This window comes from Pyricularia oryzae, chromosome 4 (genome assembly GCF_000002495.2).
Source record: "Pyricularia oryzae 70-15 chromosome 4, whole genome shotgun sequence".
NCBI lineage: Eukaryota > Fungi > Ascomycota > Sordariomycetes > Magnaporthales > Pyriculariaceae > Pyricularia > Pyricularia oryzae.
Window position 1 is genome coordinate 5,032,880 of NC_017851.1, and position 24,437 is coordinate 5,057,316.

Below are 24,437 nucleotides of genomic sequence, written 5' to 3' on the forward strand. Positions count from 1 at the left end.
GATAACGCTGCGCTGGCAAAGCATTTTACCGTTTTTGGGTTTACCTTTTTGCTTCTTGGCAAAAAAAAAAAAATCAACGTCAAGACGATTATGACCGACTCGACGACAATGCCGTTAAAATTAGGAAAACCCCACGTCTCGTGCAGATATAATCATATATGTCTGAATAATCATCTACTAGTCTAATACGATACTGTATTTCCCAACGACAAGAAAAAGGTCCCTCTGTGGACTCACCTCTGGTCTTACCATCCCAGGCTCCGGCACTGAGCCCGCTAAAAGAATTGGTGGGCGAGTCAGCTCGTTGATTGGACCGGACCAGCTAGCCTCCCCTGAAACAGTGACAATCTCCCTCAACCATAGTACACACCAAGAAAACCCAAACAAGGGTGCGATGGAACTGGGAAGGGTTGAGACGTTGGAATCCATTCTTCTGGTTTACTAACAGGCTTTCTCTATCTATTGACGCCATTTTGGAATTTGGTGAGCCAAGGGTCCTTGTGTCCAAGCAAAGCATGTCAAGGTGTCATCGTGGACTGGATAGCTCGTGTATTCGGTAAACCTCGTGTCGGTCCCGCGTCCCATATAAGCTGACAGACTGGTGATCCGGGGTCGTAGGGCTTGGCAGGTCGTAGTGGGTGATCCACGACAGCCTAGGCCTTTTTTGTTCGTCTTGCATTTTGGCCGCCAACACAGCAGCACCGAAACGTTGGCGCGAGGAAAGCTTGACTGTAAGGAAATATGGCGGCGTCTTACATCAGCCCAACGAGAACAATATCGGCCATGCTACTTCCTCAAGACACCATCGGGCCCTTGGCAGAACATTGCAATTTTGGTCACCCAGTCGAGTGAGTGGCTCTTCCCAACACTGATGGGCCTTGACCCATTTGTGTGCCTGGTTCTGGGCCTGGAAAGAAAGCGAAAAAAAAGAAGGAAAAAAAAAGCCAACAGGCAAGCGTTTCTGTTTATTTTCCGATATTGAAGTGCCCGCCCACCCCTCACCAAAAGAAATTCTCCGATGGCCTTTCTCAGGGCAGGAACGTCCCTCACGCGTCAGGTCTCGCGGCTTGGCAATCACCTGGACATTTCGCTAGTATGCGGGCACACACGCATCCAAGCTCTTCGTGATGGAGCCCCTCATCGTATCTCAGCAGCCTGGGGGGTTTTTTTTTCGTTTGATGAGTTGGGTTTCAGTACGCGGCTGAACCACCACTCGCTCACATTTTCCGTCAATCATGTTGAGTGATTAGAACTGAAGTGGGGAGGTTGGGGGATGATGTCGACGACGGGAGAGCATTATAAAGGCATCAAAGTCTTGTCGATGTTTTGCTGTCATGTCTTCTTTCTCCCCATCGGCCTTTGCTGAATTCCTCTCCTTACTACTTTGCCTTGTACATCCAACCTCTTTTTTACAGAGCTTCACATTCGTTAGCCTTGATCGGCAAAGTCAGTCACGTTCTTTACACACTTCTTTGCTCCTTTCGTTGCATCTTTGCATCACTTTTACCTGTTGATCTTTTTGTCCACCGACTCTAGTCAACAGACTCCTCTTCTTCAGACGCAGCCCCCTTTTTTGTCTTCCAAAGGAAAGTAAAAAAAAAAAAGCCTCCCAACCACCGCAACCATGAAGTTCACCATCGCCACCTCGATCCTGGCCGCCATCCCCCTGGCGAGCGCGCACTACACCTTTGGCGGGCTCGTGCACAACGGGGCCAGCGTCGGGCGGGACTGGCAGTACGTGCGCGAGCACACGCGCACCTACATGCCGACCTTCAAGGACGAGGCGGCCACGTCCAACGACTTCCGCTGCAACAAGGGCGCCGGCTCGGGGGCCAAGACGGACGTCTTCACCGTCAAGCCGGGCGACAGCCTCGGGCTCAGGCAGGCCTTTGACCCCAGCGGGATGAAGCACCCGGGGCCCGCGCAGGTGTACGTGTCGCTCGCCCCCGGGTCCGTCAAGACGTACGACGGCTCGGGCGACTGGATCAAGGTCCACCAGTCGCTGCTCTGCAAGGACCCCCTCGTGGCCCGCGACCTGCAGTACGACGGCTGGTGCATGTACGGCGAGAACAAGATCGAGTTCGAGGTGCCCGAGACCCTGCCCGACGGCGAGTACCTGGTGCGCGCCGAGCACATCGCCATCCACGGCGCCCACGACGGCAAGGCCGAGTTCTACTACTCGTGCGCCCAGGTCCGCATCCAGGGCTCCAACGCCACCGCCCTGCCCGCCGGCGCAGAGACCGCCAAGATCCCCGGCGTCTACAAGACCGACGACGCCGCCATCAACTTTAGCGTCTGGGGCGGCAAGACCTCCTACCCGCTGATTCCCGGCATCGCCGTCGCCCCGGGCGGTACAGTCAGGGGTAGCGCCGACGGCAAGAGCAAGGCCATCGTCAAGGTCGCCGGTGGTAGCTCTGGTGCCTCGCCTGCCCCTGTCCCCGCCGTATCTGCTGCTGCTGCTTCTTCTTCCTCTTCCACCGCTGCCGCGTCTACCGCAGCTGCCACCACCCCGGCTGCCACCGCCCCGGCCTCGACCCTGGCCACCAGCGTGGTCGTCAGCTCTACCGCCGCCACCACCACTGCCACAACCGCCGAGGCCGTCACCACTGCCACCAGCACCGCCTCGACTCTGCCCGCCACCGAGCCCAAGCCCACCGAGCCCGCCGGCCCTGCCTGCAAGGGTGGTCACCGTGGCCGCCGCCACCGCTTCCGCGGTCCTTTCCGCGGCTAAGAAGCCATCGCTGGAAACAGAGAACGAAATTCAGGTCCGTCTTCTCTTGACTTGAAGCAAAGCACGTATTCGGCCAAGCGCCAGCAGCTGGTCTTTTTCTTTCCGTGGGACTCGCACATAGCAGGGCTGTCAGTCGCCGTTATCTTCATATCATTCTTCTCCTTTTCTTTTTCTCTACTTTTATCTTCACCTTTGGGCATTGATAGTCCATCAAAACCTGTCTTTTTGGCAGGCTTTTGTATATACTCTTTTTTTTTCTTTGTCATTATCTTCATCATCATCATCATCATCATCATCATCAAAAGCGTCTCTCTTCCAAGCCTTCTCAAGCCCCATTGCGCTTGGGTAGGCTGGGGCTCGGCTACCTAGTTAGCCCAGTCCTCTTGCATTCGATGCTACTTTCTAGATACATCGCTGGAATACATCTTGACTACTTATCATTTTCTCATCCATGGAATTTTGCTGGTGACCATTCGTGACATGTTTTGGAAAGTAATATGCTTGCTGTTTACCCGACAGTGGCTTGGCCGAAAGCTATCAAGAGGTTTGATATGCTGCAACACTGACTTCATGTTGTACTCGTCCGATGTGAGAACTCAAGCTGACATTTTGGAATACACCTAAAGAAAAGTCGCAAGCGCTCACAACAATAAGAATAACACCAGATAGCGAGCGTTGTCAACCATCGCAGCAGTCATGTAACGAGACAGATACTGAAGATATATAATTACTTAAAAATTAAAAGAGACATACTTGGTAGATGTCAGACAGCAAGCAGTCCATGCGCCCGTTCCCCTTGGATGCAAGACAATAGTTTCTTTCCGCTGAAATGTCGCGACATTCAAAGTCCACTTTTCAGGAAACATACGTTGTTCTCCAACGACTGGTTACTTTCCAAAGAACGCCATCTAAGCCAGTGTTGCAATACTCAATAAAAAAAAAAAGCGAGCGGACCCAGCCAGGCTGCACTTCTCTCTACCTCTATCACCTCACAACTTCATCACCACTGGTTCTCCGCTTCGCCCTTTCGCCCTCGCCCTCCGTCGTCGTCGTCATTGGCGCATCACTGCCAGCAACGCTCGTCCCCAGAACGGCAGTCGTCAGGCCCTCCACCTCGCCCTTTTCTCGTTGCATCTTGCCCTTCTCGTTGCTAGCGCTCGCTCTTGCAGCGCCCGCACCCGCACCCACACCAGCAGCGGCATCCTTGCCACCGAGCTTCTTCTTGGGCACACGCACAGCCCAGTATACAAAGAGGGCGGCGATGATGTTGAAAATAATGTATACAAAGATGAGCCCAAAATTCCTCCACCGGTCGTTGTAGTTGGCGTGTGCGCCCTGAAGGAAGATGTTGGTATCCTTGATGGGGCAGAAGGCGCAGTTGGACCTCGACGATTCCGTGTCCGGGCGCAGGTAACCCCCAGCGCCTGGAATTCTCCCCAAGCCGGGGATGGTCGTGCCGTTGATGTAGTTTCTCATAAACTCTGCGCATGTCCCATTCAAGGGGTCGAAATGAAGGAACTCGTTGCTCGCACACCGAACCTCGCTGTTTGCCACGGCGACGGATAACAGGCCAGACACGATGTAGGTGAATGGCGAGACGCGATACATGAAAATCCAGAATCTCGGCATGGTGTCCGGGTTCGCAAGCACACCACAGAAGATGAGACAAAGGGAGAAGAACAGGTTCGCAATGTTGCCACCAGCCTCGGCCGTCTCGAAACCGGCAATCATCAGGTCGGTAAAGGTCGATGTGAAGATCAAGAAACCCCACAGGTACAGGAATGCCAGAGCGCCGCGCTCGGTGACCTGGTCGGCCAAGATGGCGTTTCTCTCGAGGCCAACGGGGTAGTACCAACAAAAGAACATGATGACAGCCATCAATGAGTTCCAAGGGATTTCGACGATGATCTGTGACAGCATGAAAACCTTCCACGAGTAGACCTTGCTCGGCCTCTCTCTGACCTCATACAAGTCACGCTGGATGACAAAGTGCGGCATTGTCTGCTGCACAAGCTGGCCAAAGACTGTAAGGATGTTGAAGATGGCAAACATCTGGTTCTGCAGGCCTTGTTGTGTGTTGGGCGCGTCGTAAAAGACAAACCCGATGAACAAGGCCGTGACGGCACAGAGCGCTGCCTTGGCGTATATGTAGGACGGAGTGCGCCAGTACTGCTGGAAAACACGGTGAGTCACGGCGTATATCTGTTGGTGGAACGGCGCTGCAAACTCGCGGTAGCTGGCTTTGTCCTCAGTCGGGGGTGGCGTGTTTGGAACCTGCTCCTTGAGTCGGTCCAGCTCTGCGTGGACGTCGGCACACTCGGGACTCTCCCGCCATGCCTGGTGCCAGTCGATGTCTGACGTAGTTCCTGGCGATGCTCCAATAACCTCCAACATCCATTCGGCCGGGTTCGCATCGTGGGGGCAGGGGAAGCCACCATTGCGCTCAAAGTAGTCCGTCATGATCTTGGAGTTTTCGCCAATATCGCCAAAGTAAACCGTTTTTCCGCCCTTGGCTAGGAACAAGAGCCGGTCGAAACGTTGGAATAGCATGGCGGACGGCTGGTGGATAGTGCAGAGAATTGCTTGTCCGCTCTTGGTGAGCTTTTCGAGCAGGTCCAGGATAGCCCATGAGGTTTGCGAATCCAATCCCGAAGTTGGCTCTGTGGACAGTCAGTAAGAAGACGGCAACGGTAGAATATAGCCAAAGGCAGGGTTTACTCCATGGTCAAACATGGGTCCACATACCGTCAACAAATAGCAACAGAGGGGGCTTGGCTGCGAGTTCCACTCCGATAGTCAAGCGCTTCCTCTGTTCTACGTTCAAACCTTCTCCAGGGACACCGACGACAGCATCGGCATACTCTTGCATATCAAGAAGTCGGATCACTTCGTCAACATAAGCGAGCTTTTCGGCGCGGGGTACATGGGCGGGTTGGCGGAGCAGGGCACTAAAGTTCAATGCCTCACGAACTGTCGTCGTTTGCAAATGGAGATCTTGCTGCTGAACGTAACCCGTTTTGCGTTGGAAGGAAGCGTCTCGCTGGTGGCCGTCTACGAGCATTTCGCCCGTGATGACTCCCATCGAAGTTCGGTCTGCCAAGCAGTCGAGCAGAGTCGTCTTTCCAGCGCCAGAAACACCCATCAACGCTAAGTTTTGATTCAAGGTCAGTACTTGTTTTGCGGACAACCAAACTCGTCAAAGGTGGGAATCCGACATACCTGTCAAAGTTCCGGGCTTCACCCAACCATCAACGTGGTCAAGGATGCGTCTCGTCTCCTTCTTGATCTGAACTTCATAGCAGACATCCCTCCAACCAAAAGTGCTCGTTTGCCTCTGGATGAAACCGGCATTCTCTCCCGTCATGTTGGCAGCCACAACTGCGCCGCCAACCTTGGGTGGCCCAGCCTCGGGGTCCGTCTTGGCATCCTTGATAGCAGCAGGCCTTTGTCCACGGCGGAACACGAGCACCTCGCCCTTGGACTTTTTCTCTCGCACATTCTCGGCCGCAACCATGTACGTGAACAAGAAGAAGATCATAAAAGCAATCAGGATGCCAAAGTTTCGCCACTTGTTGGCCGATTCATACCTGAAAGAGCTGTAGAGGTAATCCTCACCCTTGACGAATGGTTGACCAGCAACAGAGCCCACGGCTTGACAGACCCTGTTGGTCCCCGAGAGATCACCGTAGCCGGGAAACTCTGCTCGCGGAACAAACTCGGTACAGGTGTAACGTTGCCCGGCAAACTCATTGATCAGCAGCGACTCGAAAGAATATGCCAAGATGTCAATGTAGTTGAGCCATCGACACCATGGCAGCATGTAGTCGAGCGGGATGACGAATCCGGTGAAAATGATGAGGATCAAGATGATTGCCGCAGCCGGTACCATTGCCTGAGAAAGCGAACGAGACATGGAAGCGATGGTACGGAACATCATGGACATGGCCAGAACGGTCGCAAATGAGATCAGGAGGTAGAAGAAAAACGCTCCTGGTTCTCTACGCAGATTGGCCATGAAGTAGAGCACGAGGTTGAATACGATGGCGTTGAAGACTTTGTAGGGCATATCGCAAAGCATCGAGGCCACGGCTTCTGCGGACGGATGGTACAAGGCGTAACGATCGTGTTTTTCGACAATGGGACGTTGGGCGAAGAGGATCAAGATCTGGATGGACCGAGTTAGCCATAATCAGGTGGAAATCAAGAGAACCAGAGGAAACAAGAATCGCTTACCTCGAGAGCAGCAGCGAATCCGTTGAGCAGACAGGCAAAGAAGAGAAGAGCACCCCGCTGGAAGAAGCTGGATGTCGTCATTTGCAGGTTGAAGAAGATACTCGAGATAACCAGTGCCATGAGGGTATTGGCAAACAGTGCGCCGACCGTGAGGGTGGGATCACCCAGCAGACGCTTCCATCCACGCCAGAGGCATAGCTTGGTCTGCTGGTAAAAGGACAAAGTGTAAGGGCTGTTGGGCCTCTGACCGCGGCCTTGCTGAGCCGCCCTGGACTTGCGGAATGCCTCGGCATCAGGGCCGTTGATAGGATGCGAACTCTTGTACTCCTCAATGTCGGCTTGAAGTGCCGTGTATTCGGCGCTGTTTTCCCAGGCGATGGCGAATTCCTCGGGTGTCCTCGGGGCCTTGCCCTCGAAGCCGGGACGCACAATACGCTCGTGTGGCGCTGTCATGGAAGTCAAGAAATCGGGAGTAGTGGCGCGAGCAGGGCACTCGAAACCCAGGTTTACAAAGTACTGCTTGGCCTCGTCGGCGGGACCAAAGTAAATCTGATAACCTTCGTACAAAACGACAGCTTTATCAAACATGTCGTATGCCGATTGCGGTGCCTGATAGATACTTACGCATGCCGTGGTCTGGAAGAGCCTTGTCTGCAGACGGAGTGTCTTGCAAAACTCGATTGCGTTGGCGCTGTCCAGACCGCGGGTACTGTTGTCCCAACATTGCAGGGGCGCGCCGGACAATGCAGCTTCTGCGATGGTCACACGTTTTCTCTCGCCACCAGAGACACCGCGGATATATTCATTGCCGACGCGGGTATTAATGGTGTGTGAGATTCCGAATATTGCCATGACAACATCGCGAATATGGTTTGCGAAGAGCGTCTTGGAGACCCCTGGAGGGCCCCTGCGGGGAGCTCTTGCGTTCGCAGCAAAGGTAAGGGTATCCCCAACCGACAGCTGTGGGAAATGCACATCTATTCAAAAAAAGGCAATTGGCTGAGTAAGTATGTGAACCGTCATTAAGAATCATGAATGCAACTACTTACCAACTTCTGCAGTGTAGATTGCCTCTCCTCGGTGACGTTTGTGCATTTCCTCTGCCGACAACCCTGTCTCACATAGTCTGGTTAGATAAATCCATTCGGAAACATGGCGCAAACGCCAAAAAAAAAAAAAAAAAATCCAATCCAATCTGGGCACGTTTGAGAGGTGCTTTAGCTCCGGAACCACGCCACCACGACGACTGGGGTCGGTCGAGGCTAGGCGCCGGGCGCTAACACAATCCCAACGACTGAAGAAAAGAAAAGTAAAGCGACGCAGGACAAAATTAGCAACTCACCCTGGTAGTTAAAGTAGGCGCTCTGGTCGACGTTCAGCCCATTTGTCTCGCCGGCAATTGTTTTGAGGAATGTACTGCACCCGGAACCAGGTGGACCCAGCACAACCAACATCTCGCCGTTTCGTACCACGCCATTGAAACCCCGCAGGATGTCAATTCTTGTTGTCTTGCCCATGCCCACCGCCGTCCTGAGCATGTTTGCCGCCTCGAGCCAGACGTTGGACACGGTCTTTTGGAAATCCGTCGCGGCGCCAAAGCCGAAAACGTTCATGTTCTGGAAGCAAATACCAATGGTACGGAATGAACCGCCCTCGGCCGCGACCATGCCTGCAATGGCCTTGGCCCAGGCGTAGGCCTTGAAGTTGTTGCCGCTCGGGTTCAGGGGCGAGTCCGGGTCCTCGCTGGCAATCAGGAAGGGGTTTGCGTTGCCATATTCATCAGCGGCGGCCGACGCGTTAGATCGGGACGTGTAGGTGCGCGCTAGCTGCTGTACCATCTCGTTCCGCCGCCTCTGCTCCGAGTCGTTGTCATCAAAGAACTCATCCTCGGCTGTGTCACTCGCGACCGAGGCCGCGGGGTCAGGCACGGCAGCCTTCTCGGTCGAGGGTTCGGGTGTGGGTGCTGCTTGTTTCTCCTTGTCCATCAACGTGTCGGCCGGCGAGGAGCTGATACCGGTGGCGGAGCTCTCCTGGTCATGGCCGTTCGTTTTGGGCATGCTGGCGTTGCCAGTATCGGTTGTTGTTTGCGCGTTGTCGTTGCGTGCTTGGTCGTGGCTCGGGTCCTCCACGGGTTGAGACATGGCAACGGGTTAAGAAGGTGACCAGCTGCCACTGCTCAAATCGTCCTAGACCCCCTCTGAGGGGAGCGGGAAACGGCCAACTGCGGAGAAGTGGTTCGGGGAGTTTTAGGTTATAATCATGCGAAGAGGGACGATTTCGCGGCCTCTATAAGACGAGGAGCAGCATAGACGACATGTGCTTGGGCGGCCACGCGGCGAAGTTTTTAAATTCAAGTACAAAGAAAGAGTGGAGTGTCGTTACAAGAGGTCTTAGCGTACTGGGTATGCAGACATCCCATATTTCAGGAGACGTACTATTTACAGAAATGTCTTGTGGCGACCACGGGGGAAAGGCGGATTAAAGAGTCAAGCGACAGCCCGACCGCGAGATGACAACAAAAAAAAAACCGAGAGAGAGAGAGAAGAAGAAAAAAAAATATTCAGCTGGTTTATCTCCCCAGGGCCCCAAGACACACACCTTCCTCATGTGCTTTCATTGATTATGGTGGGGGGTAAAAGTCCAGCTATCCCTGCCAGTGATCATTGATCTCTCTCGAATCAGATTCGATGTGGCCAATCCCACTGGTTCTCGACCCTGGCCCATGTCCAGGTTTAAAATTCCAACCCACAACCGAGCTCGTACCCTGGAATACGTGAGTGAAAAAGCCAAGTTGGGGTTGCTTGGTTTTACGCAGCATAGCAATGTGTTGGTAGCTCCCGGCCCGCCCTGTCCTTGCATGGTGCCAATTCCATTCGTGTGCAAACTGTGCCGTTTCCTTTCCTTGGGCATCACATATCCGACCCAGAACGGTTCAATCTCACGTCAACATTGACTAACGTTGACGGCTTGGTCAGATTGCATGCGCGGCTCTGGTTGGTTATCTACTGTACATACGTTGTATGTAATCAATCTGCCGCAAAGGTGCCTCACCAAGCTCACTTTACCAAGCTAGGAGGAAATGATTACAGGCGAGGCGCTAGGTCTTTTCTGCAACCAGCGTCACATGGACCTGGCGGCGGGACTCCATAACAGCCCGGGGGTCCTTTCCATTGCTTTGGGAGCTTGTGCGTACTTTATTCTACAGCCCTGCCGGTGTCGGGCCAGCTGCATCCGAGCATCCTTGTCAGTGTCATGAAGAGCCCCAAACTGGGATCTTGTTCGGCCGGTTCCCGACGGTAGACCATTGCCATGTTTTTTTCTCTTTCAAATCGAGATGGGAAACGCGACATTGGCGGAAGTCCGTCATTGTCTCATTGCGCAGAAAAAAAACGTCGAGTTCTGCAGCTGCATGCAAGCAAGGCAGGCATTCAATATTTTGACACTAGACTGGCAGACCCGAACGGAACGCCCTAACGGTGTAACCCAAAAATTCCTTGACAAACAGCCTACAGCAAGTTGTGGTAAAAATTTACTACACTAGGTACTTCGGATCGCAACCGTTGATTGCATGTGGGATTGATGAGCTCCACCCACCCCTGCAGGGGTAGTCCCTGGACTCGCCGGCCAGCTGGGACTAGCGATGGAGGCTCTGGCAGCTTACCACGGAATAATTAAGAAAAAGAAAACAAGATCTCCAGACGTGTTCGGCAATCATCAATCTAAACCCCACGAAGTTTACACGACAAACTCAATTGCTACGATTTTAGGTCATGGGGATATTGCAAAACTGACAACCAGCGACAAGAAAGACAAGACTCGTGCTTGTAATTGTGCCATGAGATGATTGTTGAAGATGTCCTACGGAATGTTCCACGAAATGATGTAGGATAATTACTTACACAAAGAAAAAAAAAAAAAAGTCCCGACAGCTGGAAGACAAATGAGAAGAAGAAATGATTTCCACACAGTATCAGGCACTTGGGATTTGTCAATGGACCGTTGAAGCGGCACAATTGCTTACTTGGTTGTCGGGTTCTTCCAGAAGCCCGAAACCCCGTGCAGGCGGGAAATTTTCGCGCCCGCAAGCGCGCCAAGGGACCTGGGCTTTTTTTTTCACACAATCGCAAGGGCGGCACGAATAATATTATTGTGTTTTTCATAAAAGGGGAGAAACGAAGAGAGATTTCGACTACGAATAAATCGTACCGTATTCGTTTTCGGAATAATCTCGCCAGCTTCGATTTTCCGGAATGCATTGCAACGCTGCGCCCCATCGAACAAGCGCGTCCGACTTACCGGAGCCTAATGTCCTTAAACTTGGTTTCCCTTTTTTTTTTAGTTGAGGCTGCACGTGGTCCAGCCAAGATGCGTAGTTTGTGGTGCAGATTTTCGGGGTCCCGCGAATGATGCGTCTCCGGGCCGGGGGGCGATTCCTGATGCGAAATTATGGATAATTGGTTGATGAACTTATCGACGACGCGACGTTGAGGTCGCCGCCCGCTAGTGATCCACCTTGTGAATCGCCGCAGAAGAGAAAAAAGAAGAAAGAAAAAAACATCAGACAGCCGAATACTTCAGCGTGTTCGGCATGCACCCGTTATTGGGTCTGATCTTCAATAGTGTACTACTGATTGATCCCATGCTGGGCATAGTCATACATTTGCTTTTTGGTTGCCTTCTGCGGGCTTTACCCAGAGACCGACTTGTTGATCAGACGCCGTCTCACCTTTTATTTTCAGCTGCTGTCAAGCTGATCACTGAGAATCTGCTTTGGTCTGGTCTATCGGTATCCAAAACTGCAACGGTGCTGCAGTTGTAACTTCCATCATCTCGAGACAGGATAGAACGGTAGAAAGATAGAAAAAAATATAGACTAGCTTGACTAGCTAAGTTTGCATCCCATATAGTATCCCAAAGTGCTGTTATATGTTTCGGTCGAGTTCGGGTTGGACGACATCTGACACGTAGAAATCTAGTTAGACCCGACCCAGCGAAGCGAAAAGCCGTTCATCCCAATGCTAATAGAACAATATTACTCGCGGCTGGGCGGTCGATGTCATATTTTTGTCAATGGACCGATGACATCGAACCGGCCAAGGGCAGAAGGGCGTGTGTCATGAAGCTTGTATGACCAAATCTTGTCAACTCATGCTACAGTATGCGCTCATACTAGGTTGTTTTCAATACGGCTCAGTATAAAACGTCTATCACGTGTCAACATTGTGGACAGCGCGCTTGTTCGAGTCATCTGTTGATTGTCAGGATCCAATGACAACAAGTCATCAAAACTATCGAGGTGACATTACACGGTGACTGTAGTAGGGGTAGATGGGTACAGCCCGTCAATATGACCAGTGAACACCGAAAGAAAGTTTCCAGATCCAGCCCAGCCAGAATCTGACAATGGCAGTTGAATCTCCTCGGGACAGTTCAGGCTCATTTGAGGAAAATTTGGGGGATAAGGATACATGGGGCCAGACAGAAAACCTTCCGAAAGGTGGTTTCGGAGTGTAAGGTTGGTGATATCATTAGCGCTTACGATAGGGAAATATTGATCTCTAATGCCACTTCAAGCTTATCTTGCGGATGAAATAGTGTGGCGATACATATACTTACTTGTACGATCTCTGTGGTTGTCTTTTTTTTCATGGAAATGAGGACCGGAAGTTTCATCTACCCGAGATTCCTATCTACCTACCTCTGCCTAGACTCCTCCTACCTTGATATGCATTTACAACCCTTGTTTGCACTGCATTGACATTTGACAATCTTGTCCTTTATTTGCTTTGCTCGGTGAGTTCTTTGTTGCGAGCTTTGTAAGTGGGTTTGATCCCAGTTGCGCTAATGTCTCCGAGTTAGTATTCGTTCAGTCTTCGTGTTTCGATCGTGAACTTTTTATCAAGGTTACACTTGGGCTGGGTAGATCAAATTTGAGATGTGCCGCTGACCGACGCAATCAAGTTTCTCAACAACGGAGAAACAGATGCCTACCTCTACGTACTTTGCGTTGCAGACAAGCGTCCAATCAACTTGCCCAGCTATGGTAAGTACCTAGGAAGCAGTCCCCTCACTTATTTTGTGGTGCTTGATACTAACCCATATTGTTGAAAGCGACCATACCTTAGTAAGGATACTAGCCAGTCGTGCGGCTTGCCTGCCTACCACATGACCGAAGCTAGCCCTCCAAACTCATGAGAATGAAGGGGAGAGAGGAGAAATATCTGCCGATCATCATTTGTTCGTTCGCCGTATGCTGAATTGTTGACCGCAAGCCAGATTCTAACTGACCTTTTGCCTTCAAGTCAGGCCTGACTGAGTACTGGAGTAGCCCTTTTTCTGCGCCTTGAAAAATAGAATTAAAAGAGTGGCACTCGGTAATTATGAACAAGATACGCGATAAATACGAAGAACCATACCTACAGGCAATTGACACAGTAGTACTGTTCCACGTACCATGATCTCTTCGTGCGCAGCTTGGCAGTTGGCAGGTAGCTGCAGCGGTGGCACTTGCCCCTAGCAGTAGGCTGCAACTTCCCGCCCGGCCATCGAGGTGCCGGCGCGGAACGGCCCCACCATCGACGCTCGGACCCCTCTTTTTCAAAGGAACCAACCAGGGAGCTTTTCTCCCGTCTTGGCATCCATCAGCCCATCAATTCCTAGTTCTCTGATTGATTCTATTCTTTTCTGCTGAACAAAAAGTCTATTCCAGATCCAGAACTTATCTGGGTATCAACAACAGTCTTCAATTAGCCTCATTACAATGTCAGAAGCCGAGAAGAAAGCAACGATCGCATCCGGGGCCGAGGCGGCGGCACCTGTAGCCGCCCAGCCGCCTGCAGACTCGACCGCCGTGGTCGCCGACGCTTCAACCATCGCCGTGTCGACCGAGACCGCCCAGGAGAAGGCCGGCAAGGACGAGACGCCAGCGCCGATTGCGGCTATTGCTGAGCCGGCTGCCTCCGAAGCCGCCGCTGCACCCGAGGAGTCTGCACCTGCCGCTGCAGCAGTCGTGCCAAAGGAGCCCGCCGCGGCAAGCGAGGAGACGAAAGCGCCGGCCGCCGAGACGGCCGCAACACCGGCTCCCGCAGCCGCCACCTCTGCCGCACCCGAGGCGACCAAGGAGAAAGATGCCGCCGACGCACCGGCCGCTGCCGAGAAGACCGGGGTGGCCAAGCTCTGGGAGGTCTGCCAGGCGCACGAACACAAGGAGATATGGGGCGTGACCCTGCAAGACCCGAGCAGCGACGTGCCGACCGAGATCGTCCTGACCAAGTTCCTCAACGCCAACGATGGCGACGTCCCCAAGGCTGTGGATCAGCTCACCAAGACGCTCGACTGGCGCAACAAGATGAAGCCGCTGGAGCTTCTCAAAAAGTCCTTCTCCAGGGCCAAGTTTGGCGGTCTGGGCTACGTCACCAACCACAGCGAAGCGGCGGACTCCAAGGACCCCGCGCTGAAGGAGGTGTTCACATGGAACATCTACGGCAATGTCAAGTCGATGGAAGAGACCTTTGGGGATCTTCAACAGTAAGTGTCGCAGTTCCGTCGGTGACTTGTGGATGGTCATGGGCGACAGGATCAGCAGACTGACAAAGCGCAATTGCTTCTTGATACAGATTCATCGAATGGCGGGTCGCCCTCATGGAGCTCGCGCTACAGGAGCTCAACATCGCCGGCGCATCGGCGCCGCACACCATCACGGCCGAAAACGACCCGTACAAGATCTACCAGGTGCACGACTACAAGTCCATCAGCTTCCTGAGGCAGCCGGCGAGCGTCAAGGCGGCCTCCAAGGAGACCATCTCGGTCTTCTCGACCGTCTACCCGGAGCTGCTCAAGGAGAAGTTCTTTGTCAACGTGCCCGTCGTCATGGGCTTCATGTACGGCCTGATGAAGCTCTTTGTCGCGCCCAAGACGCTCAAGAAGTTCCACCCGATGAGCGACGGTGGGGCGCTGGCCCGCGAGTTTGGCGGATCCAAGGTCAAGACCCTGGGCGACGCGATGCCCAAGGAGTATGGCGGCAAGGGCGAGGAGCTCAAGGCCACCGGAAAGGAAACGATGCTCGACTGAGGTGCTTGTGCCTGAAACGGTGGCTGCTCGTTGCAGTGTTGATTCGAGGTGCCCAGTGCCGATTCGATTTATGTTTCGTGTTTTTGTGTTTTATTCAAGAGATATCCCGACTTGTTTCAAAGAAGAAAAAAAGAAGGAAAAAAAAGACCAATACCAAACCTGCCGCCCTTTACTGATCATCTTATAATACCGTTTTCATTATCGGTAAAGGTTTTGCTGACTCTTTGACTTGACCAAGTTGCCTATTATGAATCACCTACGTACATTAGCTCGACATGTGTCCAGCTATTATCTCTGCAACTCTAGCATATGCGCAGGTTTTAGGATAGCGTTTACGCAAGCTGGAGGGTGGCAGGCCGAGTCATTTTTATCGCCGTCGACTGAGGAACTCTTGCACTAAATAGTCTTTCACTAGCCAGCGTCACTTTGCTACGGAGGAATGTCCGAGGATGACAAATCCCTGCCAAGGGACGTTGATTCGTCGTTTCACAATATATGTCGATTCAGGATGTATTCTGACTTCCATGTGCAGTCAACGCTTACGTTTGTGGCATGCTTTGGCCTTTTTTTTTTTTCCTTCTTTCTCTCTTCTTCAAATCTCCTTATTCTTTTCTTCCTTTTTTTTTTCTTGTTGCTCTTCATCTCGTCTCTGTTGCATTGGTTCGCTTGCTTCTTGCTGCTGGACGGCCATCGGGTGCTTCGAAAAAGCGCCGGCTTTCCCAATTGGGACCTGCGCTAACCGTCCGCTTGTCGTGTTCCGGGGACGAAGTCAAGCATTTCTTAGAGTTTTCATTTTCATTTTGGCGGCAGGACCCTATCTTTGACTGGATGAACATTCAAGCTTATCCCGATGCGGTAGGTGAAGTACAGCAAGCTCACCACATGCAACATTGGACTCTAATATCTACAAACTATACGATAATCCGGCAGGGCTGAATCTCTTGCGCCAAATAGGCTCCCCCGGATACAAGGAGATAGTCCAGGCTCGCTCGCGCTTTGCGAGTACATGCTTGGTACATCTCGTGCCCCCGTGGAAGGGACTTCGCTTGGGGATATAGGGTAGAGTTGCTCTCGGGTGACGATGGGCTCGTCGGCCACCCCGATTGCCCCCATCCCTCAACATCTCGAAGCAGCAATATCCACCGCCCGAGGCTGCTAATTATGCGCGCCATGCTCCGCCGCCTGGTTTTTCTGGTGTCGCTCGCAGCCGGCGTCATTGCCCCGGTCAAAGCGACCCAGGACGGCGACCGCTTCATCGTCGAGTACGCCAAGCACGTGCGGCGCCACGAGGCCCAGGCGTTCGCCTCCACGGTCTCCGTGGTTGCGTCGTGGGAGAACGAGGTCTTCAGGGGCGCCGCCGTAGATTCCGCGAGTCACACCCTCGAGTCGCTACAGGCCCTGCCAGAGGTTGAACGTGCCTGGTACAACCGCGAGATCCCTCTCGAGAACGCAGGCCTGACTAGGTATTATGCCGACGACTCTGTCTACCTCAACTACTCGACCCACCGCGCCACCGGGGTCGAAGCCTTGCACCAGCAGGGCATCTTGGGGCAGGGCGCATTGGTTGGTATTATCGACACGGGTATCGATTATACTCATGATGCGGTGAGTGCAATCTTGTTTCTTTCAATGAGCACGGCTTTGGTACTTTCAGCTTTACTGAACTCGGAAACAGCTGGGTGGCGGGATCGGGGCTGGCTTCAAGGTGGCCGGCGGTTACGACTTTGTGGGAGACGGCGATTGGCCAAAGGGCCCCAAGCAGCCAAGCACCGACCCCAGGGACAGATCTGGTCATGGGACCCACGTCGCCGGCATCGTCGCCGGCAACTCGACCCTGTTCAAGGGAGTGGCGCCCGAAGCAACAATATACGCCTACAAGGTTCTGGCAAACCAGGGCTGCACCGATGATGCCACGCTCGTCGACGCCTTCATGCGGGCGTACGAGGACGGCATGGATGTCATCAGCGCCAGCATCGGCGGTACCGGCGGCTGGGCCGACAACCCGGTGGCCGTCATCGCCTCTCGCCTCGTCGACCTGGACGTCGTGGTAACCATCGCCCAGGGCAACAAGGGCTTTGCTGGACCGTTCCACGGCGGCACCGGGTCCGAGGGTAAAAACGTCATCGCGGTGGGCTCCGTGAACGCCGCGTCGGGCGCCATGTCGAGCTTCAAAGCCACGTTTTGGGAACTCGACGGCTCCAGGAAGACGGTCAATATTGGCTACCTGCCCGGCAACGGTTACTGGGGAGGACCCAGAGGCTGGCGCATTGTTCCGATGACGCTGGATAGCAAAGTGACCGATGATGCTTGTACGCCCTACCCTCCGGGCACGGCCAATCTTACCGGTGTCATTCCTCTGGTCCGTCGCGGCACTTGCTCGCCCGACGTCAAGAAGAACAACCTGCTCGCGCTTGGTGCCGCCTACGTGCTGATGTACAATGACGGAAGAGAAATGGGGCAGCCCTACACGACCGACTTTGACAACTACATCGCCACTATATCCAGCGACGACGGCGAGGACATTGTCCAAGCCGTGGCTGCAGGCCTCGAGGTGACTGCCGACTTTTCCGACGGCTATGTGCCCTTTGTAAGCTGGCCACGCACAAAGGGCAATTACCCAAGCGACTTTACCTCGTGGGGCGGCAGCAACGATCTCGGCTTCAAGCCCGACATCTCAGCGCCAGGCGGCGACATTTTTAGCACCTGGCCCGACAACCTCTACGGAACTTCGAGCGGCACCAGCATGGCGACGCCATATGTCGCCGGGGTGGCCGCGCTGTACATTGGCAAGCACGGCGGTAGGGAAAAATACGGGCCCGGGTTCGCCAGGATGCTCTCTCGGCGCATCATCTCGAGCGGCGAGGGGGTTCCTTGGTTCGACGGCCTGGCCGACGACATGTTTGCCCCGACGGCGCAGCTGGGTGCCGGGCTGGTCAACGCGGTCAAGGTGGTGGGCTCGACGACGACGCTCGACTTTGACCCGGTGGCGCTCAACGACACGGCCAACTTTGCCGCCACGCACCGCATCAAGGTGCGCAACGGCGCCGACGGGCCCGTCACGTACAACTTTTCCCTGGTGGCGCACGCCGGCGTCAACATCCACCACGAGCTCGACTCGTCGGGCTTCTCACCCCGCATCAAGGCGCTCGAGGAGCTGTCGCCGGCCAAGATGGTGGCGACGGCGTCCCTCCCGGACCCGCTGACCCTGCAGCCGGGCGAGTCCCAGGAGGTCAGCGTCACGTTCGACAGGCCGACGTTTGGCGCCGCGCGCAACCTGCCCCTGTACGGCGGCAAGATCCTCATCAGCCGCGGCGACAGCGACGAGGTGCTGGGCGTGCCGTACATGGGGCTGGCGGCGGACCTCAAGGCCGAGATGGCCGACATGTTCATGCGGGACACGCCCAGGGCGACGCACTTTTGGACGCTCGAGACGCTGGACGACAGGCCCGCGCTCAACTTTAGCCTGTGGCGGGACGTTGACTTTTTGCTGCTGGAGCCGCAGCTCAAGTGGGCGACGCGGGAGCTGCGGTTCGACGTGTTTGGTCCCGGGTACGACGAGCGCCGCTGGAGCTGGCCGCCCGTCGTCGGCGTCAACGGGTACGTGGGCTCGGCGGCGTACTATGCCTTGTCTAGCGCCACCAGCTGGAACCCCTATGCCAATCCGGATCCCATGGACGTGATCCCGTTCCCGGTGCGGAATGTGTACCGCAACGCCGTCACGACCGACTACAGGTACAGCTACATGTGGCAGGGAGTGCTGGCTAACGGGTCGCAGATCGAGCGGGGCAGCTACAAGATGCGCTTTGCGGCGTTGAAGCCGTTTGGGGACCCGAACAAGTCTGAGGATTGGTCCGTCTACGTGCGCCCGTTTGAGGTGTTGGGCAAATTTGGGCCAAGGCCTTATTAGTCATTGTGAGGTAAGATGAGGATGTAGTCGACCTTTGTCAATGTTTGTATATAGGGGTTTTGATCTTGGGGGGCTCAGGGTTATCCGGCATAGATGAGTACCCTAAGAGTATATAATAACTTATCATGACACATAATACTCCTTTATCATGCGCTCATTTCCAAAACCTAACTAAACTGCTCAAAAAAAGCCCACGTCTCCGCCGGCGCAAACGTCGTGCTGCCATTATCGCCAGCGGTGCCATCCGCGGGCGCCGCGACGTGCCCGCCGTCGTACGCGATCCAGGTCAGCGGGAACCCGTCGCGGCAGCCGCCGTACACCGTCTTTACGTGGCGGAGGCTGCCCTGCGCCGGCTCGGGAGGGTTCTGGGGCGTGCAGCCGTTGTTGGCGACGAACCTGTCGCGCAACTGCCGGCCCGTCGCGATGGGGAGCACGTTGTCGCGCAGGCCGTGGATACCGAGGTAGGGGACCGGCGCGGTTCCGCCTTCGCAGCCGCTAAATTTGGGGAAAGTAAAAGATGGATATCAGCGTCTTTTTTGCGTCGTGGCGACAAATGCAAATAAAAACAGCATTAGGAAATAAAACAAGGGGGAAAAAAGATTTACGACATTGGCCCACCCGCAATAACGGAAACGGCGCAAAACACGCTATTGCGGCTGCAGGCGAACGCGTAATTTATGGCGCCGCCGAAATTAAAACCCGTGGCGAAGCGCAACCTCGGGTTTACGCAAAGGTCGTCCTCGAGGTTGCGGGCGAGGGCGTCGACAAAGGCCACGTCTTCGCCTCCGGCGTTGCCCCAGCCGGCGTTGAGGCCGTTGGGCGCCACAAAGATGGCGTTCTCGTCGGCGAGCCGCCGCAGGCCGTAGTAGTCCCACGTGCCGGCCTGCACGGTGCGGCCCGTGGCCACGTCGTCCATGTTGCCGCCCAGCCAGTGGAAGCCAAAGATCAGGCGGTACTGTGGGTGGGTGGTGCACGGTATGTTAGCTGTCAGGGGGGTGGGGTTAGAGGGGTTGACGGGGTTGAAGGGGGGATGCATATGGCAATACTGACAGGCTTGTTGCTGTCGTAGTTGTTTGGCACCCGCAGGATGTACTGGCGGTTCCTGCCGTTGACGTTGATGCTCTTGGTCCCCGAGGTGATGGGAGCTTTGCCGCAGCCGGCGGATCGGTCGCCGGTGCTAGGAGGGTTGGTAGGCGGGTTGGTAGGCGGGTTGGTAGGCGGGTTGGTAGGCGGATTCGTCGGAGGGTTGGTCGGTGGGTTGGTAGGAGGGTTCGTGCCGCCACCGCCACAGTTACCACCAGGAATACACTGAGCGTACCACTGGTTGGAAGCGACGCAGCAGGATCCTGAGGCACAGGTTGTCGGCCCAGACCAACCCTGGCCACCACCTAGAGGAAAAAAAGGGGTAAGCATTCAGCGTCGCTCAGCAGTGATGTTGACCGTATTGGAGAAGCCTACATTGACCCCAGTGGGCAGCCTGTCCTAGTGCACCTGGAAGTAAACCTAAGAGGGTGGCACTCAGCAGAGTCGATGTCTTCATGGCGCCTTATTGACAAATTTCACACTAAAATAACAAAGGGCACATAGGTAGTTTAGGCATACCTCAAAGGCAACCGAAGCAGCTGGTACGATGTCTTTCATTGTCTTATGTACACCGAGCATATTTGGCATCGCTTTTCTTTGCTTTTCTATCCCGTCCCTTTGCAAGCCCAACAATCCTAGGCACCAATGCCATACCATCACATTCACAGCAAACCAACTACCGAATGTCCCCATTCGCCAAGTCAAGGGCGGCCCAGATAAACCAAGACCAACTAAGCAAAATTCTGGTTGTGCGTGGGTGCGGTCGCCTAAAATGGCATCCAAGGTCGCAATTTCATGAGCCAAGGGCTTGGTGACGAGGAGGCTCTCGCTCCGAGGTTGTTCTATTTGTGGGACAGACTTGGATGGCGGCAGGGGCAGCTGTTGGTCCATCACAATAAGCAAGGGAAGCTAACCAATTTTGCAGATCACTCTCTACTCCGCATCGTTTATTTCCCCAAGCCAAGACAGCCAGGCTAATACGAAGTATACACATCTCAGATCAATAGTGCATATGCTTCACTCTGCGGATATTGTAGGGAGCCTGAATGCTTTAGGTAGCATCGGACCAACGCCAAGCGTTCCCGTTCATGGGAAGGACATTACTACCTATGTTTTGGGTCATCTCATACCTACAGTAACAAGTAACACATCAATGATAGGCTGACCTTTAAAGACAGCCAAGGAAATAACTTGGAACCAGGGATTTTCTTCCGTAAAACCCCTGATATTATATGGTCATCAGAGCAAGTAACGGACAAGTAGTTTCGTCTGTCGGTATAGAAGCTACAGAGCCACCAAGGCCAGCCGCAACCTTTCTCGGGCACGCTACCAACTCTCCAGGTCGACGCAGCCTCACGCATCTCCAGTCGACCACAAGGCACTGTCGGCCTGGTTGACCATCTCTGCACTCTTGGGCTTCACCACCTTGAAGACGGCCATGTCGTACCTCTCCAGGTCGAAGCTGACACCGGTCCCGGACCCCGTCCTGCCGCTGTACATCTCGGTCCACGACCAGGTGCCCGCGCCGAGGCCCGGGACGTCCTTGAAGTCGACGGCGAGGGTCTGGCGGCCGGTGCCCATGGCGTTGGTGAGGCCCACGACCACGCCGTCGCTGAGCGGGCCCGCCCAGTAAGGGTACAGCTGACCGCTGACGGGGGCGGGCTTCCCGGGCGGCTGGAAGTAGGTGGCCGCCTTGCCGAGCTTGTCCTGGTTGATGGCGATGAGGCCCTTGTTCTTGATGATGGCCAGCGACGACGCCGAGATCTTGGACAGGTCCATGCCCAGGATGATGGGCGATTTGGCGATGGCCCAGATGCCCATGTGCGTGCGCTCCTGGGCTGGGTTGAGGGCGCCGTTGCTGATTTGCTGTTGTTGAGACGCGGTCATTCATGTCAGCAGATGCGATGCAAGTGCCACTCGAACTAGAGATGTGAAACCTTAAAAAAAAAAAAGAAAAGAAAAAAAAACAGACTTACCATCATGTCCAGGTCGTTAAAACCCCCCGGCGCCGAGTACTGTGCTATCCCAGCCGCCGCCGACCCGATCCTGATGACCGAAGCCCAGTCGTTCCAGATGTCGATGCTCATCCTCCACGAGTTTCCATAGTCCTTTCCCCACTCCCACACGCGGTCGCGGCCCCAGTTGCACAAGCTGAAAAAGATGGGCTTCTTGGTGGCCAGGACGGCGTCGCGCATGGTGCCGTACCAGGTCCTCGTGTTGCCGGCGACCTGGTTCTCGGGGCAGGTCTGGGGCAGGCCCTGGCGGCAGGGGGTGTAGCAGTTGTCGTGCTTCCAGTAGTCGACGCCCCACTCGGCCAGCAGCTGCGCGTCCTTGCCCTCGTAGCCCTGCGACGCCGGGTAGCCCGCGCACGTCTTGGTGCCGGCGGACCCGTACAGGCCAAACTTGAGGCCCTTGGCGTGGATCTCGTCCACCACCGGCTTGATGCCGCGCGGCCACTTCTTGGGGTCCGCCACCAGGTAGCCCGACGAGTTGCGCTGCATCGTGCTCCAGCAGTCGTCGATGTTGACGTACGTGTAGCCCAGGTCCTTGAGGCCCATGCTGATGAAGCGGTTGGCCGTGTCCAGCGCGAAGGCCTCGGTCGCGGCGTTGCATTGCGCGACGTTCTGTGGGTTTGTTATTTTGCGTGGGTTAGCGGTTGGGTTGTTCAACGGGTCAAAAATGGAATGGCGAATTGTGGGTTGTAGAAAAAAAGGTCCAGGGATGGATGGGAGGAAAATCACGTCTGCCAACCTACCCAGCTGTTCCATCCCAGAGCTGGCGTGCGACCAAGGCCATTCTCGAGACGCTTCTCCATAGGCGAAGCGTTGGCCAGAGCAAGGATCGCCGTGCTGGCAAACGTAACTGTCTTGGCGACCATGGCTGAGATTAACAAATGGCACGAAAGCGGAATGTTTGGTTCGGAGCAATGATGCTTTTCTCTCCAGCTCAAACAGACAGTTTGCTGGGCAATCCGCTGTCTATCGGTCTACTACTTGACGTCCCGAGGCGATCAATTCACGTCATTATATACTCTCAGATGCCGAGGGGAAGATTGCATATCGCGATTCCAGCAAAATGAATGAGTGAGTGCCTCAACAACAAGCGACGTGCCTACAGAGATCTTCCATTGTCTCGTATTCTCGAGAGGGGAAAGAACAAAAACATATGCACGCGCCTCCACTCTGTGTGGCTGACTCGACGCAATAGCGATTTGGTAGCGAAGCTGACTGGTCAAAGTATTTGGCATGTCTAGAGCAAGCGCCGGGGAAAGCTAATTCTTCCGACGGCCCTGTGAGTCTGGGTGGTGGATCTTGGCTTTTGCTTTTTTTCCTGCCTGTCGATGTATTCACCGCCGCATTGAGCCGGGCGCGATTACACAAAGTCTCCTACCATGGTACTCTTTTTTTTTTTCTTTTTTTTTTTTTCTTTTTTTTTTTCTGTCATATGCGTAATGCCTTTGTGACGTGGTGCACAAGATTCATGATGATCAAATTCTTTTTCTGGTTGTCGATGGGGACATGCTAAATTGTCAAGCAATCACAGGGTCGCAGTGCATCGGTTTTAGTGCATGTCCCGCCCGCGACCCACCGTTTGACAGCTAGGGCCCCTGAGCACCCAGACCGGCCTGGAATGGCGTTGGTGGATCTCAGCAAGCTCCCCCCGCACCCGGGAATCTAAGCTCCAGAACCCTGAATTGGCGGGAGCGGGGACGGAACTCCGGCAGTAAACGCGGGGAAAGCTTACCATCGTGGCGAATGTCATTGCCGGCATCTCCAGACCGGTATCTGGTAGCAAGAGATTTTGCTGCGTCAAAGGATGCAATATTTAGAGAGTATGAGCGGCTGTTGCTATGTCAATGACTGGAATGGTCAACGATATTGTATGCATCAAGGATCAAGGTGGGAGCAATCAATGATGTCGATATCAGGGATTATGTTTTCTTTGTAGGCCAGGGGACCTTGCCTGCAAAAAAATCATTTTAAATGCTAATTACAGTACAACTACTTTGCCCGTGGGTATTTGCAGCACCATTTGTCATTACTCACGACACGAGACAGGACAACAAATCCCCCATGTCGGCACTCTAGCAACTTGATCCAAGACATGCAATTGAACAGACAATCGAAAAAAATAATAATAACCCCGCCTTTTTCTCATTTATACGGAATTTCTCAGTGACCCTCATGCCAGCAAATAGCCAAGCGGAGAAATTTCCTCATGTTACATCGGCGCGTCTGTTTCCGCTTGGCTGAAGACATCTGGGAAAATTGCCATGGTTTCCTTAGGCGCTCGAATCAGAATCTCCAAAATCTTGCCATAATGGGGTGTCTCCATGACGCCTCCGGAAGAACTCACCATCAACATTCCGAATCATGACATAATCTTCTTCATTCATCGCTCCCCGAGTCGCAG

At 54.2% G+C, this 24,437-nt stretch overlaps 7 protein-coding genes across 7 annotated transcripts; 3 read left to right on the top strand and 4 right to left on the bottom strand.

Moving 5' to 3' along the window:
- Nucleotides 1-526: 526 nt before the first annotated feature.
- On the bottom strand, nt 527-1,237 carry MGG_17254 (uncharacterized protein; the record flags this gene model as incomplete). Its single annotated transcript, XM_003717472.1, has 2 exons — nt 527-729; nt 1,222-1,237. The coding sequence occupies 2 exons, from the start codon at nt 1,235-1,237 to the stop codon at nt 527-529; spliced, it is 219 nt and encodes a 72-aa protein (XP_003717520.1).
- MGG_13622 (fungal cellulose binding domain-containing protein) lies at nt 692-3,177 on the top strand. The gene has a single exon (XM_003717473.1). The coding sequence runs from the start codon at nt 1,625-1,627 to the stop codon at nt 2,729-2,731; it is 1,107 nt and encodes a 368-aa protein (XP_003717521.1). The 5' UTR covers nt 692-1,624; the 3' UTR covers nt 2,732-3,177.
- Nucleotides 3,178-3,393: 216 nt separating this feature from the next.
- On the bottom strand, nt 3,394-9,480 carry MGG_13624 (ABC transporter CDR4). Its single transcript, XM_003717474.1, has 6 exons — nt 8,307-9,480; nt 8,014-8,076; nt 6,965-7,941; nt 5,951-6,896; nt 5,477-5,878; nt 3,394-5,391 (listed from the first exon to the last, which is right to left on the bottom strand). The coding sequence occupies exons 1-6, from the start codon at nt 9,103-9,105 to the stop codon at nt 3,716-3,718; spliced, it is 4,863 nt and encodes a 1,620-aa protein (XP_003717522.1). The 5' UTR covers nt 9,106-9,480; the 3' UTR covers nt 3,394-3,715.
- A 4,139-nt stretch (nt 9,481-13,619) lies between these two features.
- Nucleotides 13,620-15,584, top strand: MGG_09991 (phosphatidylinositol transfer protein SFH5). Its single transcript, XM_003717475.1, has 2 exons — nt 13,620-14,491; nt 14,581-15,584. Exons 1-2 carry the CDS (start codon nt 13,725-13,727, stop codon nt 15,032-15,034), a joined length of 1,221 nt encoding a protein of 406 aa, XP_003717523.1. The 5' UTR covers nt 13,620-13,724; the 3' UTR covers nt 15,035-15,584.
- A 611-nt stretch (nt 15,585-16,195) lies between these two features.
- On the top strand, nt 16,196-19,073 carry MGG_09990 (minor extracellular protease vpr; the record flags this gene model as incomplete). The annotated part of the gene is made up of 2 exons (XM_003717476.1): nt 16,196-16,639; nt 16,710-19,073. 2 exons carry the CDS (start codon nt 16,196-16,198, stop codon nt 18,939-18,941), a joined length of 2,676 nt encoding a protein of 891 aa, XP_003717524.1. The 3' UTR covers nt 18,942-19,073.
- A 35-nt stretch (nt 19,074-19,108) lies between these two features.
- On the bottom strand, nt 19,109-20,481 carry MGG_13625 (fungal cellulose binding domain-containing protein; the record flags this gene model as incomplete). Its single annotated transcript, XM_003717477.1, has 4 exons — nt 19,109-19,436; nt 19,547-19,896; nt 19,992-20,329; nt 20,400-20,481. 4 exons carry the CDS (start codon nt 20,479-20,481, stop codon nt 19,109-19,111), a joined length of 1,098 nt encoding a protein of 365 aa, XP_003717525.1.
- Nucleotides 20,482-21,267: 786 nt separating this feature from the next.
- MGG_13626 (alpha-galactosidase) lies at nt 21,268-22,919 on the bottom strand. The gene is made up of 3 exons (XM_003717478.1): nt 22,780-22,919; nt 22,001-22,648; nt 21,268-21,890 (listed from the first exon to the last, which is right to left on the bottom strand). The coding sequence occupies exons 1-3, from the start codon at nt 22,900-22,902 to the stop codon at nt 21,378-21,380; spliced, it is 1,284 nt and encodes a 427-aa protein (XP_003717526.1). The 5' UTR covers nt 22,903-22,919; the 3' UTR covers nt 21,268-21,377.
- Nucleotides 22,920-24,437: the final 1,518 nt, after the last annotated feature.

Coding starts and splice junctions, on each gene's coding strand:
- MGG_13622 (XM_003717473.1), top strand. CDS start 1,625: ATGAAGTTCACCATCGCCACCTCGATCCTGGCCGCCATCCCCCTGGCG.
- MGG_13624 (XM_003717474.1), bottom strand. CDS start 9,105: ATGTCTCAACCCGTGGAGGACCCGAGCCACGACCAAGCACGCAACGAC. Junction 7,942..8,013: donor AATCTACACTGCAGAAGTTG/GTAAGTAGTTGC, acceptor TTTTTTGAATAG/ATGTGCATTTCCCACAGCTG. Junction 5,879..5,950: donor GAAGCCCGGAACTTTGACAG/GTATGTCGGATT, acceptor ATCAAAACTTAG/CGTTGATGGGTGTTTCTGGC.
- MGG_09991 (XM_003717475.1), top strand. CDS start 13,725: ATGTCAGAAGCCGAGAAGAAAGCAACGATCGCATCCGGGGCCGAGGCG. Junction 14,492..14,580: donor ACCTTTGGGGATCTTCAACA/GTAAGTGTCGCA, acceptor TTCTTGATACAG/ATTCATCGAATGGCGGGTCG.
- MGG_13626 (XM_003717478.1), bottom strand. CDS start 22,902: ATGGTCGCCAAGACAGTTACGTTTGCCAGCACGGCGATCCTTGCTCTG. Junction 22,649..22,779: donor CTCTGGGATGGAACAGCTGG/GTAGGTTGGCAG, acceptor ACAAACCCACAG/AACGTCGCGCAATGCAACGC. Junction 21,891..22,000: donor TTAACGACCTGGACATGATG/GTAAGTCTGTTT, acceptor TCTCAACAACAG/CAAATCAGCAACGGCGCCCT.